This window comes from Saimiri boliviensis, chromosome 6 (genome assembly GCF_048565385.1).
Source record: "Saimiri boliviensis isolate mSaiBol1 chromosome 6, mSaiBol1.pri, whole genome shotgun sequence".
Classification (NCBI taxonomy): Eukaryota; Metazoa; Chordata; class Mammalia; order Primates; family Cebidae; genus Saimiri; species Saimiri boliviensis.
Window position 1 is genome coordinate 120047781 of NC_133454.1, and position 16454 is coordinate 120064234.

The 16454-nt window shown below is 47.5% G+C and overlaps 1 protein-coding gene across 1 annotated transcript; it reads right to left on the bottom strand.

Annotated features, from left to right (window-relative positions):
- Nucleotides 1–16169, bottom strand: PRPF19 (pre-mRNA processing factor 19). The gene is made up of 16 exons (XM_003920189.3): nucleotides 15934–16169; nucleotides 13026–13175; nucleotides 12773–12849; nucleotides 12075–12216; nucleotides 11918–11991; nucleotides 11738–11800; nucleotides 10837–10878; nucleotides 10632–10706; nucleotides 10216–10291; nucleotides 9945–10054; nucleotides 8515–8670; nucleotides 8188–8257; nucleotides 7869–7954; nucleotides 7425–7595; nucleotides 7183–7288; nucleotides 1–528 (listed from the first exon to the last, which is right to left on the bottom strand). The coding sequence occupies exons 1-16, from the start codon at nucleotides 15950–15952 to the stop codon at nucleotides 431–433; spliced, it is 1515 nt and encodes a 504-aa protein (XP_003920238.1). The 5' UTR covers nucleotides 15953–16169; the 3' UTR covers nucleotides 1–430.
- Between the last annotated feature and the right edge of the window lie 285 nt (nucleotides 16170–16454).

The window sequence follows — 16454 nt, forward strand, 5'->3', positions numbered from 1 at the left end:
TTATGTTTATTTTCTTTTTTTAATGAAACTAGATCACTGCTTACAAAACCCTGCATAAGCCCTCCTGCCCTCCCCTTCACAGTTCCCTTGGCTCAGCCTCTCCTGTCTCACAGGAACTGCAGCAAAATAGGTGTGGAACAGCCACCACCACGGCCGTTGAACAACAGGAAGGGAGAGGCCCTAGGCACCGACCCTTGGTCATTAGAGGGTGACAGTTCTTCCTTCCACGTCCACTCCCATGGGGCCTGGAGGTGCATGGATGACGGTGGTCCATGCCACCATGGTTCTCAGGCCACCACTCGAACCAGAGTGAAATGATGTGAATGTCCCACCCCATAGAGCCCCCTCCCCCCACAGATTCCCACCCCCCAAACCCTAATTCTACCCTTCTACTGAGATGAGGCCCAGCTTCCATCAGAAGGGCCAGGGCCTACAGGCTGTAGAACTTGAGGCTTCTGTCCATGCCTGTTGAAGCGATAAACTTGGCATGATGTCCGAAGGCCACCCCTGTGGTCAGGCCGCTATGCTCTGAGGAGAGAGACAAGAGACAACCATGAGAAGGCTTTCCTCCTTTAGGCTGAACACGGATCCCCGATAACATGCTCCCATACAACCAGGCCTTCCCTACTTAGCATTTATCACACTGCAGGCTCCTGTTCACTTTCCCTAGTCTGACCTGCACACTACCCCCAGTGCCTCCCTCAGTGCCTGGCACTTTTCACTGGTGGGATGAACTAATAAAGCAATGCCAGACCCCTTCTCACCTGAGCTTTCTGGGTAACTGCAATTCAGCTCAGTTTAGCTGAAAACCTCAGTGCTCAGCTTGTTTATCCCTAGTGCTCACTCCCTGCTCGTAAGTGGAACAGTCCATGGGCATGTTCTAGCTCATAGGATTCCAACTCCAGGGCACTCAGGCTCCTAACACAGAGCAGGACCAGATAACGGGCAGATGAGGCTGGGCTCATGGGATTGGGAAATTCATGAACATCTAGCCAAATTCCTTCTAGATTTAGGATCATACCTGGAGTCCACCAACTCCCCATTAAAAAGCTCACACTGCATTTTCAGCTACCTAACTCAGCTCAAAATCGAAACACCAGGTACAGTATAGGTGAAAACCAGTGAGCCATATAGTTAGAATGGACACCTTTGTTACACAAACACAGTGAGCAGGGCTCAGGAGAATCCGAGGCAACAAGGACCTTGTATCCTGCTCACAACCTGCTAATGAGGACAAGAATTTCATCAACAGAGACAGCAGTAGCTCCCATTCACACAGCACCTGAAGTGAGCACCAGGCACCCTGTTACCAGCATATTAGCATGCCACTTCCACAACAGCAGCTGTCACACTCTGCAAAGCCGTGCCAATACTCCCATTTTCTAGATGAAGGAGTAAAGCTCTGAGAGGGAGAGTCACGTAGCCACAGCCACGTAACTGTTAGGTTAGAAACAGTTATCCATTCCCTCAGCAGCTCATACTTTTCTTCTCTTGCACTTTCAATTGCAATTAAATGTGTGTGTCTGAAATCAATCTACATTTGCCTCCCTAACCTGACCATAAATTTCATCAGTGTCCAAATCGGGTCTGTCTTATTCACTGCTCTAAGACACAATGCTGAGTAAGAACTGCAAATCCTGACTATGTGCCAGGCACTGTTCTAACCTACATATTCACAGACAGTCCCCGATTTACCATGCTTTGACTTGTAGTATTTTCAGCTTAGGATGGATTTATCAGGATGTGGCCAAGCGTATGTCAGCAAGCACCTGTATGTATTTTTATCTAAACCTCAACAACTCCACTAAGTCTGTCCTGTTATCATTCCCACTTTTCTGAGGCTCCAGAGACGTTAAGTAATGCTGGGTCTCAGAAAACAATACCCCAAGTATGGTGGTTTGGCATGCTGAGGGCTTTGAACCAAGGTCTCTCTGACCATGTCCTGCTCTGTCTCTCACCCTCTTTCTCTTATCGAAGGGCAGATCATCTGAAAGGAACATTACGAAGCCCCTCCCTGGGAATCTCAACTAGGGGAAATGAACTGGTATCACAAGAGAGAAGACAAGATGCCAGACACCGTGCCAGCCAGTCTTTGTCACAGACTATTGTGTATTATTTATCTAAGGTCTGCTCTGAGACAAATTGTATTACCTGACTTGGGAGTGCATTCCTCCTCACACCCCCACAGAAATTGTGTCACCACCACCCCCTAGGAACCTCAGGCCTTACTCCCTTCTGCAGCTCAGGATGCCATAGGGTCGTGTCACATAATGACATGTCAGTGACGGACCACACAAACGATGGTCCCATAAGATTACAGTGGAGCTGAAAAGATTCACTCCACTGGCCAAATTCCTTCTAGATTTAGGATCACACCTGGAGTCAACCAACTCCCCCTCCACCAAGTGATGTTATAACCACCATCATGTCACAGTGCAATGCATTACTCACGTTTGTGGGGATACAGGTATAAACAAATTTACACTGCCAGTTGTACAGAAGTATAACACAGCCGGGCGCGGTGGCTCATGCCTGTAATCCCAGAACTTTGGGAGGCTGAGGCAGGCGGATCATGAGGTCAGTTCAAGACCAGCCTGGCCAACATAAGTGAAGCCCCATCTCTACTAAAAATACGAAATAAAAAAAAATTAGCCAGGTGTGGTGGCATGTGCCTGTTGTCCCAGTTACTTGGGAGGCTAAGGCAGGAGAATCGCTTGAACCTGGGAGGGGGAGGCTGCAGTGAGCTGAGACTGCACCATTGCACTCCAGCCTGGGTGACAGAGCGAGACTCCATCTCAAAAAAAAAGTGTTACACAATTAGGTACAGTACAGAATACTTAATAATCACAAATAACTACATTGCTGGTTACTGTACAGGCATACCTCAGAGATATTGCTGGTTCAGCTCCAGACCACTAATAAAGCAAATATTGCAATAAGGCAAGGCACACAAAATTTTTTTGGTTTCTCAGTACATATAAGTTATGTTAGCCAGGCACAGTGCCTCATGCCTGTAATCCCAGCACTTCGGGAGGCCAAGGTGGGTGATCGCTTGAGCTCGGGAGTTCAAGACCAGACTGGCCAACATGGTGAAACCCCGTCTCTACTAAAAAGACAAAAATTAGCCAAGTGTGATGGTGCACGCCTGTAATCCCAGCTATTTGGGAGGCTGAGGCAGGAGAATGGCTTTAACCCAGGAGGCAGAGGTTGCTGTGAGCCAAGATTGTGTCACTGTACTCCAACCTAAGTGGTACAGCAAGACTCCATCTCAAAAAAAAAAAGTTATGTTTATACTATAGTCTATTAAACATGTAATAACATTATGTCTAGTAAAACAATGTACATACCTAATCAAAAATACTTTATTACTAAAACATGCTAACAACCATCAAAGACTTCAGTGAGTTGTAATCTTTTTCCAAGACCCACCGGGGGGTCTTGCCTTGATGCTGATGGCTACTAACTGACAGGGGTAGTGCTTGCTGAAGGCTGCGGTGGCTGTGGCAATTTCTTAAAATAAGACCACAATGAAGTTCGCCACATCATTTGACTCTTCCTTTGACAAAAGAGATCTCTGACAGCCGTTGTTTGAGAGCATTTTACCCACAGCAGAACTTTCAAAACTGGAATCAAACTCTCAAACTCTGCACCTGCTTTATCAACTCAGTTTACGTAATATCCTAAACCCTTCTTTATCATTTCAACAATGTCACAGCATCTTCACCAGGAGTAGATTCCGTCAAGAAAGCACCTTCTTTCCTCATCCCTAACAGTTCTGCATCCGTTACAGTTTGAACACGAGATTGGAGCAATTCAGTCACATCTTTAGACTCCATCTCTTACTCTAGTTCTCTCAGCATTTCTTCCACATCTGCAGTTACTCCCTCCCCTGAGGTCTTCAATCCCGCAAAGTCATCCATGAGGGTTGAAGGCTTGGAATCAATTTCTTCCAAACTCCTCTTAATGCTAGTAGTTTAACCCCCTTCCATGAGTCACAAACGCTTTTAAGGGCATGTAGAATGGTGAATCCTTAACAGGTTTTCAATTTACTTTGTCAGATCCATCAAAGGAATCACTACCCATGGTGGCTATAGCTTTACAAAACGTATTTCTTAAATAATAAGACTGGAAAGTCAAAATTACTCCTTGATCCTTAAGCTGACGACTGGATGTGATGTTAACAGGCATGAAACATCTCCATCTGAGCTTTAGGGTAATGAGGTGCATTGTCATATTTTGAAAGGAATCTGTTTTTCTGAACAGTACCTCTTAATGGTGGGCTTAAAAAACAGTCAGTAAACCACGCTGTGAACAGATGTGTTGTCATCCAGACTCTGCTGTCCCATTCACAGGCACAGGCAGAGTGGATCTGGCCCTACATTCCTAAGGGTCCTACAATTTTCTGAACACTAAATGAGCTTTGGCTTCGATGGAAAATCACCAGCTGCGTTACTCCTAACAAGGGAGGCACTCTGTCCTTGCAACTTTGAAACCAGGCACTGACTTCTACCTGTCAAAGTTTTAGATGTCACCTTCTTCCAACAGAAGGCTATTCGTCTACACTGAAGATCTGTCGTTGAGTGTAGCCGTCATCAATTATCTTAGCTAGGTCTTCCAAGTAACTCTCTGCAGCTTCCACACCACCATCTGCTGCTTCACGTTGCACTTTTCTGTTATGGAGACGGCTTCCTTCCTTAAACCTCATGAACCAACCTCTGCTGACTTCAAACTTTTCCTCCGTAGCTTCCTCATCTGTCTCAGCCTTCACAAAATTCAAGAGTTAGGATCTTGCTCTGGATTAGGCTTTGGCTTAAGGGAATGTTGCAGCTGGTCTGGTTTTCTATCCAGACCACTGAAATTTTCTCCACATCAGCAATAAGGATGTTCCGCTTTCTTATCGTTTGTGTGTTCACTGGAGTAGCACTTTCAATTTCCTTCAATAATTTTCCTTTGCATTCATAACTTGACTAATATTTGGTGTAAGAGGCCTAGTTTTTGGCCTATTTGGCTTTTCTCATGCTTCCTCCCTAAGCTTAATCATGTCGTTTAATTGTAAGAGATGTAATTTAAAAGTAAGAGACATGGGACTCTTTCACTTGTACACTCAAGAGGCCAGAATATGGTTATTAACTGGCCTAGTTTCAATACTGTTGTGTCTAAGGGAACAGGGAGGTCTGAGAGGGAGAGAGATGGGGAACAGCTGGTGGGTGGAGTGGTCAGAGCACACAGATCATTTCATTTATCAATCTTATATGGGCACAGTTCATGGTGCCCCCCAAACAATTACAATAGCGACATCAAAGATCATCAATCAATCAGGGATCACCATAACGGATAAATATCACAAAAAAGTTTGAAATGCTGTGAGAATTACCAAAATGTGACACACAGACACAAAGTGAACATACGCTGTTGGAAAAATGGAACTGACAGACCCACTTGGGGCAGGGCTGCCAAAAACCTTCCATTCCTAAAAAACGAAGGATCCACGAAGCACAATAAAGCTGAGTGCAAAAAGACAAGACATACCTATACTGCACTTTTTGGTATTATTTTAAGTAAACTCTTTCTACTTATTAAAAAAAGTTAACTGTAAAACAGCATCAGGCAGGCTTTTTCAAGAGGTATCCAGGAAGAAGGCATTATCATCAAAGGAGGTAACAGGTCTATGCATGTTAGTGCCCCCTGGGACCTTCCAGTGGGACAAGATGTGGAGGTGAAGATAGTGATGCTGGTGATACAGCTGTGCCTCCACTCAAAGCTCATCTTGAATTGCAGTGCTCATAATCCCCATGTGTTGGTGGAGGAACCCGGTGGGAAGTAACTGAATCCTGGAGGTGGTTACTCCTATGCTGTTCTCATGACAGTGAGTTCTCACGAGATCTGATGGTTTTATAAGGGACTTGACCCCCTTTGCTCAGCATTTGTCTCTCCTGCTGCTGCTTTCCCTTCTACCATGATTGTAAGCTTCCTGAGGCCTCCCCAGTCACTGTGAGTCATTAAACCTCTTTCCCTTATAAATTACCCAGTCTCAGGCAGTTCTTCACAACAGTGTGAGAATGGACTAATACAGCTGGTGATCCTGACCCTCCGTAGGCCTAAGCTAATGTGTGCTTGTGTCTCAGTTTTTAACAGGAAAAGATTAAAAAGTAAAATATAAAAATAAAAATATTAGAAAATAGAAAAAAGCTTATAGAATGAGGAAGTAAAGAGAGAATATTTTTGTACAGCTGTACAATGTTTGCTTTAAGCTAAATGTTGTTACAAAAGAGTCAATTTTTTAAGTCTGTAAAGTAAAAAAGTTAGCTAAGGCTAATTTATTACTGAAGAAAAAGTGTTTTATAAATTTAGTAGAACCTAAGTGTACTGTGTTTATAAAGTCTACAGCAGTCAGTGTATGGTAATGTCCTAGGCCTTCACATTCACTCACCACTCACTCACTGAAAGCCACTTCCAGTCCTGCAAGCTCCATTCATGGCAAGCACCATATACCAGTGTACCATTTTTTAACTATCTCTCATACCTTATTTTTACTGAACCTTTTCTATGTTTAGATCTGTTCAGATACACAAATACTTACCATTGTGTTATAACTGTATTCAGTACACTTAATTAATACACTGTACAGGTTTGTAGCCTAGAAGCAATAATAGACTATACTAAGGTTATAGCACTAGCCTTGGTGTGCAGTAGGCTACACCATCTAGATATGAGTAAGTACACTCCACAATGGTCGCGCATGGCGAAATCGCCTAACAAGATATTTATCAGAACATCTCCCCATTATTAAGCGATGTGACTGCATGATCTTCAATCATCTGACCCTCTGCAAGTCTGTTTTGTGGGACTCTCGTGCACATACACAGAATTAAAATGGCTTTCCTCCTGTCACTCTGTCTAACGTTCATTTATTTCAGATTCAGTTAGCAAACCTTCAGAGGGAGGAGTTTTCTCTTCTTCCAGCAACCTGCCCAATGCCACAAGGCATGGAAGTGGCAGAGCTAATACTAGCATTTACTGCCATCTAGTCTTAGTCTGCTTCCTTAGCCATAAAGCTCTGCCTTAGGTGGTAACCAAAAGCTGCTTAGGTAAATTCATGCAAGCCTTAGATTCCTAATCCAGTGAGGCTTCCCTCCAGGCCTGGGCACCTAGAGACCCCAGGAGCCCAAGACCAGCCTCTACCTGTAAAGTGAAGAATCTCCGTCCATTGTTTGCAGATGTAGATCTGGACATCCGTGCCCCCAAGGGCCAGGTAGGTCCCACTCTGGTCAAAGATCAGTGACTTTACCTGTCAGAAACAGAAAGGTCACACGAGGGGAACAGAAACTATGGGGCAATGGCAGATAAGCAGAAGCAATGAGGTTAATTCAATAATCAACAAATAAGGACACACAATGGGAAGCTGGGGAGGGAAAGGGGAATACCTCGAAGTTGCTATCCAGCTGCAATGTCTTAAAGTTCTTAAGCTTGCGCAGATCCCAGAGCTTAACAGAGGAGTCATCAGCCGCTGTCGCCAGGTAGTAACCATTCTCAGAGAAGGCGATGCTGGTGATGGGGCCCGAGTGGCCAGGGAAGTTGGCCACATTGGTACGTTCCTACAGTGGTAGTGGGTAGTAAAACATGTCACCCATACATCATGAGAGCAAGAAAACAGGGCTCAATAAACTCCTACCTGAGATGTCTGCCACCATCCTTCCAGGAAGGACAGCCAGCAGGACCCCCCAGACCACACCATCGTATCACACATGCACAGCCAGTGCCTCTCCACCCTCAGGGCCAGGTGCCACAAGCACCCAGTCAGCACTGCACTGTCACAGACGCTCCCTCTGGCCTGGGGCCTCAGATGGAGGCCTACCATGTTCTCCTACCTTCAAGTCCCAGATCTTGATCTGAGAGTCCATGGTTCCCGTTCCAAAGATGAGTCCGTCAGGGTGGAACTGTGCACAGGTGAGAGCTGTGGAGGAGGGAAGGCAGACTTGTGGTTAGAGCCCACCAGGGAGAGACTAAGAGCAGCAAAGGTAGGTTCCTTGTTCTTCACATTCATCAGTGTACCCAGGACAAAGCCTGGCACTAAACAGGTGCTGGTGGTAAATGTATCTTTAGAACAAATAGGCAAGTAACTAAATAAAACATAAAAATAAATGATAAACAGCAAACAAAAAGCTGAGTGCCTTCGAGGCAACTTACAGCAGCCAGAGGTCTCATCTGTCACCTTGGTAAGCACGCGCCCTGTCTGGATGTCAGAGAAAGCCCAGTACTGGGAAAAAAAAGAGAGAGAGAGAGAGAGAGAGACAACGGAGTCAGTGAGAAAGTGGGTCCCAGGCTTTGGTGGCCCTTCAGGAAGGCAGAGTCCCTGGTTTGGCAAACCCTGGCAAACCTAGCACCTCCCAGCAGAGGAAACATTCTCCTTTCAGGTTCTGGGGAACCCGCTGGGGTGGGAAGATGTTCCTGCCATGCAGAATGTTCAAGCTTGGGGACCAGCAGGCCTCTCCAGGGCACTGGCTGGGACCGCACCTGATCATCGGAGGAGCTCAGGAGATAGTCACCAGTGGCGTGAAGGCTGAGGCCGGTCACAGCACTCTCGTGGGCCCGAACCACCTGTACACAAGACGCATTGGGGACCGACCAAATCCTAATAGTGGCATCAGGGGAAGCGGAAAACACCAGGTCCTAAAAGGAAAACGAGTATCAGAGAATATCAGAGTCAGAAAAAGGATACAGATCATAACAATCTTATAAAAGGGGGCTGGTGATGCCCACAACTACCAACAACTGCTTCTCCTTTCAGCCCTGCCCTCCCTGGAACCACCTACCCACCCAATGGTGCCCAAGACAGCCAACGGTAAATGCTACTAAAATGGTAACTCATACAGCATCAGGCCTTGTGTGGGAGGCCTCGCCATCTAGTGGTAAAAAGGCTAACTGCGATATAGAGCAATTTTTCCACTCCATTTCCAAGACCAAAGGAAACATGTAAGTAGTCCCATTGAGGGACTGAATTTTTTATTCTATTTCATTGAAATTTAAATAGCCACATGTACCTACTGGTACTGTACTGCATGGCACAGGTCTGAGCAGTACTGGGACTATAAGGGGCTGCATGGTCGTATTTCAGCACATCCCACATTTATGGATTTCCACGGTAAGTTAATTTTCCAAAAAACTTGGGGCAGGGAGAGAATTTCATGTCACTTACCAATTTTTTGTTTAGTAAGGACATTAAAAGCCATAAGGTAAAAATAACTACCATCTTTTTTAGCAATACAATTTCAGAAGATAACTATTAACATCCCACAAGCAAGAAAATAGTGCTTTGGATTTGAATACATTCAGTCATGAAAAATTCACCATGTTATTCTCATATTTCTCATTTCCCTAATGTCCAAGGGAGAGCTTGACTGGGAAGCACTAGCCAACCACTGTCCTGCAGCCCTAAACGCAAACTATCTTAGGCTTAAAATTCGAATCCCATAATATCATTCTTCTGGTCCCATGAGTTACCTTTACTCTGTAAACTAGACATTCTGTTTACAACCCACACCATTTTCAATAGCCAACATGGTTTTTACCCCTCTTGGAGGATCATGGGAAAGCAGATGTATCTGTCTTCCTCATACCTGTGAGTCAAGACTGTGCTGAGCGTGATTTTCTGTAGTTTGTATTATGAACACTACAGGATTTTTTCTTTCCCTAATATAAAATATTTAAGTGAATATGCTTGTCAAACTACACATTTCCTTTCTCTCCCTGGTTGAAAGACCACTGCTTTAGAAGGTCTCACGCAGAGCAAAGAGGAATCTCCATAACTCCAAAGTGAAGCCCCTCCAAGTGCCCAGTCTGAGTCGGAGCTCTTTCTCAGCCTCAGTTCACACAGAGACAGCAGGGGACTGAGGGACAAACAACAGCCAAGGAAAGAAGAACCAAGGGTGGCCAGAAGCCCTTACCTGGGAAGGGTGAAACACCACGCTGGTGACCTTCTTGGTATGGCCTTTGAGGGTAGCCAGGATTTGTTCAGAACTTTTGTCAAACACAACAACATTTTTATCTGCCCCACCTAGAGGAGACTCAAAGAGACCAAACAATGAGTCAGGCCCACCCAGGCCCTTTTGCTGAAGGAAATGCTTTTGTCCCATGCCCATGAAGAGGACAACGAGCATGCGTCTTCCCCGCCACTCCTCCGCACTTTGGCCTGCTGGGCTAGGCCCATATTCTCACCTGTGAGGATCTTGTTGGTGTCAGACGGGCAGAGGTCCAGGGCCAAGATCCCAGGAATGCTGGCACTGTGCAACCCCTTTGAGAGTGACACACCAAACCCTGTCACAGCCAAATCACAGCAGGCCACAAAGCCATATACCTCCCCTACTGCCATCCCAGTCACCCACGTTCTCAGGGGAGTTCTATTCCTTATCCACACCTCTTGGCTATCTGCCTGGTGTGGTAATTCCCTTACTGCATTGCTGGGAAACCCACAGCTGGGCAGGAAGAGGAGCCCTGACAATGCAGCAGCCCAGGTGAGAAACAGTGCCAGAAGCCTGGGACAGCTCTCCACTCAGCACTCCCCATGCTGACCCGCCCCTCCGGAAACAAAACAGGAGGGCTGTCTCCAAGACAGTGGAGACTCAGACACTCACCACGTGGGACGCCACCTGCCGGTATTTGCTGAGCTCTTCTGGCTTCACCAGCTCCTCAGGCACAGTCTTCCCCCTCTGAGAAAATGGAAAAGCCCCCAAAGAAGGGCAGCAATGAATCCAAGATTCAGCCATGCCCCTTTCACCTAAGGGGTCAACTGCCTCCCCCGAGGCCAGCTCCTTCTCTTGGCTTCAGAAGAGAACTCACCTTCTTGCGCTCTGTAGTTAGCACAGTGGCCTTGTCTTGAAGCTGGGGAAGAAGAGGCTCAATGTGAGACAAATTATCTTGCAAGGAGAAAAGCACATTGAATGCTGGTCCCACCTGTGCTTTCACAAGCATCACCAAGAACTTGTTATCTGCCAACTTCTACATTACAGGTTTACAAGCATTCTCTCTTTTTACTTCCATCCCAGCTTTATGAGGCGGGTGTTGATGACTATTTTACAGCTGAGGACACTGAGCCTCAGAGAAGTGAAGTCAACTACCCAAGGTCGCAGAAGTGATAAATGGCAGAGCAAGAATATAAGCCAGGACTGCAGAGCTCCCATAGGTCTATATGCCTCTAAGACAAGGGCTCAGACACATGCTGATAATCTGAACTGCTCGGAAAGATACTATCAAGCCCTGCAAATGAGAATTCCACCAGACTTGCAATCAGGAGCCCAGCTCTGCCTCTTAAATGTGCCTTTCACCTGTAAAATAGAGATTATAATTCTTGTCCTATTGCCCTCATAGAAAAAAAGCAAGAAAACATATAACAAATTAGTTTACTATCTGCAAAGAATCCCAATAATGATAAGAGCTAAAAGGTGCACCTATCGGTAATTAAATCTTTTAAATTCTCACAACGAGCCTATATACTGGATATTATTATATTCTCATATGGAAGCTAGGGAAATGAGACACAGAAGAGTTGGCTAAGAAAGCCAAGGTCATAAAGCTTATAAGTGGTGGCATCAAAATACAAACCCAGGCAATCTGGTCGCAGTGTCCATGCTCTGTACCACTCAACTCCCAAAAGCATAGTGATTTTAGTTATGATGGACACCAGACAGACGGTGAAAAGTAAGCACCATCAGCACTCCCACCAGGCGAGAGCAGGACTTACCTTCTGAATAATCTCTGGGGTCATTCCCACCAGCTCACCCAAATCCATTGGCTCACCCGCACCCTGAAGAGAAGAAAGGTGAAGGTGAGGGGTGCAGAGCACCAAAGACACTTGCATAAGGATAGCTCTGTGGGCCACTGCACACAAACGGGCTACTGGTACGGAAAGGGGGACACTCACCACAACACTTGGTTGGGAACTTGGCACAGCCTGAGGCACAATAAGACCAGCCTGCGGTTTCAGGGTAGCCAGAGCTGAGAGAAAAAACGACGTTAGAAACGGGATACCACAAAGCAGAACCAGCCCAGGGTGGGGGGTGGCAGGGGAGAGGCTGCACCTTCTCGGGCAGCAGTGACTTCCTTGGTGAGACGGGCAATGACACGGCAGGCGGCATCGTGCTGGTACAGAGCGTGTGACAGCTCCTGGCGGGTTGTCTGCAGCTGCTGGCGCAGAGTGAAGCTGTGCAGCATGACTGCATCCTGGAGGAGGCAAGTATCGCTGTGAGGGGAAGTGGGGGCAGCAGGGAGCACCCAGCGGAGTCGGCCCTTGGGGAGCGGATGCTGCCTCCTATCCCACAGCCTAGCCCGGTACCAGTGACCCAAACAACATCCCAGCAACCATGAATGTGCCGGCAGATGCTCTTGAGCTCCTACCCCAAGCCAAACACGGGCACAGAGACAGGACTGGGAGCCAGCTCTTTCCCACCCCACCTTGCCTAGTTTACTGGAAATCCCAGCTGCCACGCCGTCACCTTTCTAAAGGGAGTAACAACACGGCTGCTGCTGCTTATTGATCGCCCTCGCTGTGTCAGGCACTGTGCGCAGGATGTACTCAATCATTCAATTCATATTCCTACAGCCCCTACTACGTACCTGGTTCTGCTCCCAGTGCCGGGGATACAACGAATAAAACAAGTTCCCAATGTCACAAAGTTTACCCTCTGAATAATGCTCCATGCTTCCCACCCCCAAGTACTAGCCCAGCGATGCATTCTCCTCAAGTGGGGAAGACGCTGATTCTCTTGCAGGAACTCACCCACTCATCCTGCAAGGCTTTCAGAATGGCCGGGATGCTGGTGGCTGAGGGAGGCTTGGGCCGGATTGGGTGAGCAACTGTCGAAAGGAAAAGCAGGTATGAAGAGCAGAACCCAAGGGACGCCCCTGCCATCAGGTCTTTTCCTTTTAGCCATTAACAGCCCACCATCTCTTCCTCCAGTGCACTCACACCACCTCCCATCCTCTCAGGCTGTGAGCTAAGATGGCCCTAGACTAAAGCAGCCAATAGGCACCTTTGATGTCAATGAGCTGCTCCTCGGAGAGAGGCTGGTTGTTGATGGGGTCGGTGCCATTCTCTGCAATGTACTTCTCAATGAGCCGCCGCTCATAAACATGATTAGAGACAGGGGACACACATGGGTGCTCCGGCACTTCATTAGAGACTGTAGAGAAAAGGCCGGCAGTAGTGAGCTTGGAGTGAAGGCAATCTTGCTGTTAGCCCCAACAAGACTAAGCATCCTCAAAATCAACTAGCAGGAAGCAAGACATCTAACCCTAAGCCAGTTCTGTACTGGCCCCAGAACGCTTTCCAGCTATGGAACTAGCTTCTCCATTAGTCTCCTGACAATCAGACAGTCAACAAATAATCATTAACAACTGCTATGTGCCAAGCACCTAGAGAACAGCAGTCAATATCCCCGCCCATCTCATTTTTGAACAATGATCTACGAGTACAGTTTACTCCATGACCTGGAGATACACATGAAGCTATTCTAATGCCTGCCATCCATCTCAGTCTATAGCTCCAGAGGGATTATCAAAGAAATTATAAAGTCTGAGAACATAGGAATAACAAACTCAGTTTTTCCTATTCTGTCACAAAACAAAATATTTCTGTGACCTCAGATGTCACCATCTGGGTGTCCTCCAATTCAATTCTGACACCAGGTACCTAGCGATAGCGTCAGATCACAAGGGTTGAGGACTTAGTCCCACGAGACTCCCCTGCCCCTTCAGATGCCAACTGCAAGCCCCATGTTGTTTGACCTGTTCTTCTGGTGGACCGGCAGTAAATCAGGGTCCCGTGACCCCCTTTTTGGGTTCCATTAATTTGCGACAGTGACTCACAGCATTGCGGGAAACACTTATGTTTACCAGTTTATTATAAAGGATATTACAAAGGATACGGATGAAGAGGTGCATAGGATGAGGTATGGGAGAAGGGGCACAGAGCTTCCAACGCCCTCCCTGGGCACCCCACCCTCCAGGAACCTCCACATGTTCTGCTATACAGAAGCTCTTTGAATCCTGTCCTTTTGGATTTTTATGAAAGCTTCATTACAAAGGCATGATTCATTAAATCAGTGGTCACTGCTGACCAACATAACCTCCAGCTCCTCTCCTTACCCAGGTTAAGTGAGGGATAGGACTGAAAATCCCAACCTTCTAATTAATACCTCCTTGGTCTTTCCAGGGGACTAGTCCTCATGCTGAAGCTACTGAGGGCCTGCCAGCTACCAGTCAACTGATGAGCATACTGACAGACATTTATCACCTGGAAGATTCCAAGGAGCAAAGCGGCAATCACTAGAATAAAAATATGTACACGGCGCATTACTCTGCCAAGCACAATTCTAAGCATACAGTACAGTGATTCGTCCTCACAACAATCGGCAATAGAGGTACATTTATACGATGGCCTGAGTAGTCTGTGCACCCCTTGAGGATAAGGATTACAGTTGGTCTCCCTTCCAATACAATGCAGATGCCCCAAGGGCACTCCGTAAACATCTAACAATGTGAACCATGCCAGGAAGGACCGTCCTGGGGAACATAAAAGAGAGCTTCCCCAAGATTGGAAGGAAACAATGAATGTGAAAGTACTTTGCGAGCTGTAATTTCTTCACTGTGAGGGATTCCTTTTCCATCATTTCCCTTCCTTCTTCCCCCTCTTTGGATCAATGTACAGGTTCTGAGAAGAGAAGGAAATGAATAGCAAACGGGAAGGGAAACGAGTAATCTGATGAAAACAACGAAAAGCTAAAGGGAAGCCGGGCGCGGTGGCTCAAGCCTGTAATCCCAGCACTTTGGGAGGCCGAGGCGGGTGGATCACAAGGTCAAGAGATCGAGACCACCCTGGCCAACATGGTGAAACCCCGTCTCTACTAAAAATACAAAAAATTAGCTGAGCATGGTGGCGCGTGCCTGTAATCCCAGCTACTCAGGAGGCTGAGGCAGGAGAATTGCCTGAACCCAGGAGGCGGAGGTTGCGGTGAGCCGAGATCGCGCCATTGCACTCCAGCCTGGGTAACAAGAGTGAAACTCCGTCTCAAAAAAAAAAAAAAAAAAAACAAAACGAAAAGCTAAAGGGAAACGTCTGAACGTCATGATAAAATATCAAAGGGAAAGGCAGTGGAAGGTATGGAAAAGGCATGGATTCAGGGTCCAAGCTCCATGTCAGCTAACCACGTCACCCAGCTCTGCCACTGACTAGCTACGCATCCTTAGATAAGCCCCCGCTCTGCCTGAGCCTTGCATCCTCATCTGCAAAACCTTTATTTCTTTATTTCTCCTTTAGGGAATTCTTGTGAGGATAAAATGAGATCACAGACTTGGAAGCGCGCTGTAAACCAATAAGGGCTTTATAAATGTGCGACTGTTTTTATTAGTCATACAGTGTAAGGCCGGGAGCCAGATACCTGGCTGGCAGCCCTGCCTCTGCCTCTAACTCATCATGAGACCACTGCAAATTGCAAAAGCTCCGACTATTCGAGCGAGACCTCGCAAAACATCCAGTGCAATGCTCCTCAATTTTGCAGATGGGGAAACCGAGGCCCAGAGCCTTAAGCCAATTCACAAAGCCAACGGGAGGCGACCCTGGAGTTTCCAGGCTCCTACATCAAGGCTGTTTTCCCCTGCATCAGTTCTCTCTGTCCAGGGCTGTTTCCACTCCGTAGAACGAGGCGGCTGGCCTCAGCAATGCCTGCGGCAATAACCCTCAAGCACTATGTAAACTGCGGGGCGCTGCGCAAATGCTCCCCACTCCGAGGGGAGGGCTGCGGGGTTGACAGGCCACCGCTATGCCTCCCGGACGCCCCATTCCCGCTCCCACCCCGGCCCGGGCGCCGCAGCGGCCCGCACACGCTCCCGCGCCGCTCTCCGGCCTCCTGCGACCCGCGCTCGGCCGCAGCCAGCACTCACTGGAGCAGATCAGGGACATGGCGCCGACGCCGCACTCCGAGACGCCACACGCCGGGCTCCGGGACTAGCTTCTGAGCCTCCGCGAGCCACTTCCGGTCCCCCGCTGCTGCCGGGACTGCTCCGCGGCGAGTTGGGTGCCGCCCGCGGAGCGAGGATAGCGTAGCGCTTCACGTGGGAATGGGGACAGCCGCGCGCCACAGCCTTCAGCACGTAACGGAAATTGCCCTTTCCCAGAATGCAGCCGGGCAGGAAAAGGCCCGCCGCGAGCACTCGGTTATTTCCGGACTGATTCGGCTCGTTCCGTAAAGCGCCGGCGGAGTGGCGGGGACGTCGGGAGAGAGGAGACTCGAAACTACATTTCCCATGATGCAGTGAGAATTTAAAACCAAAGCAATTGGACAGCACTTGTTTTGACAAGAGTGATTTGGGGCAATTCACATTGACTTCCCTGCCCTTTCTTCTTTGTCAAAAGACAAAATCACAACAAATTTAAAGTTTAGTTTAATTTTTTTTTAAGAGAC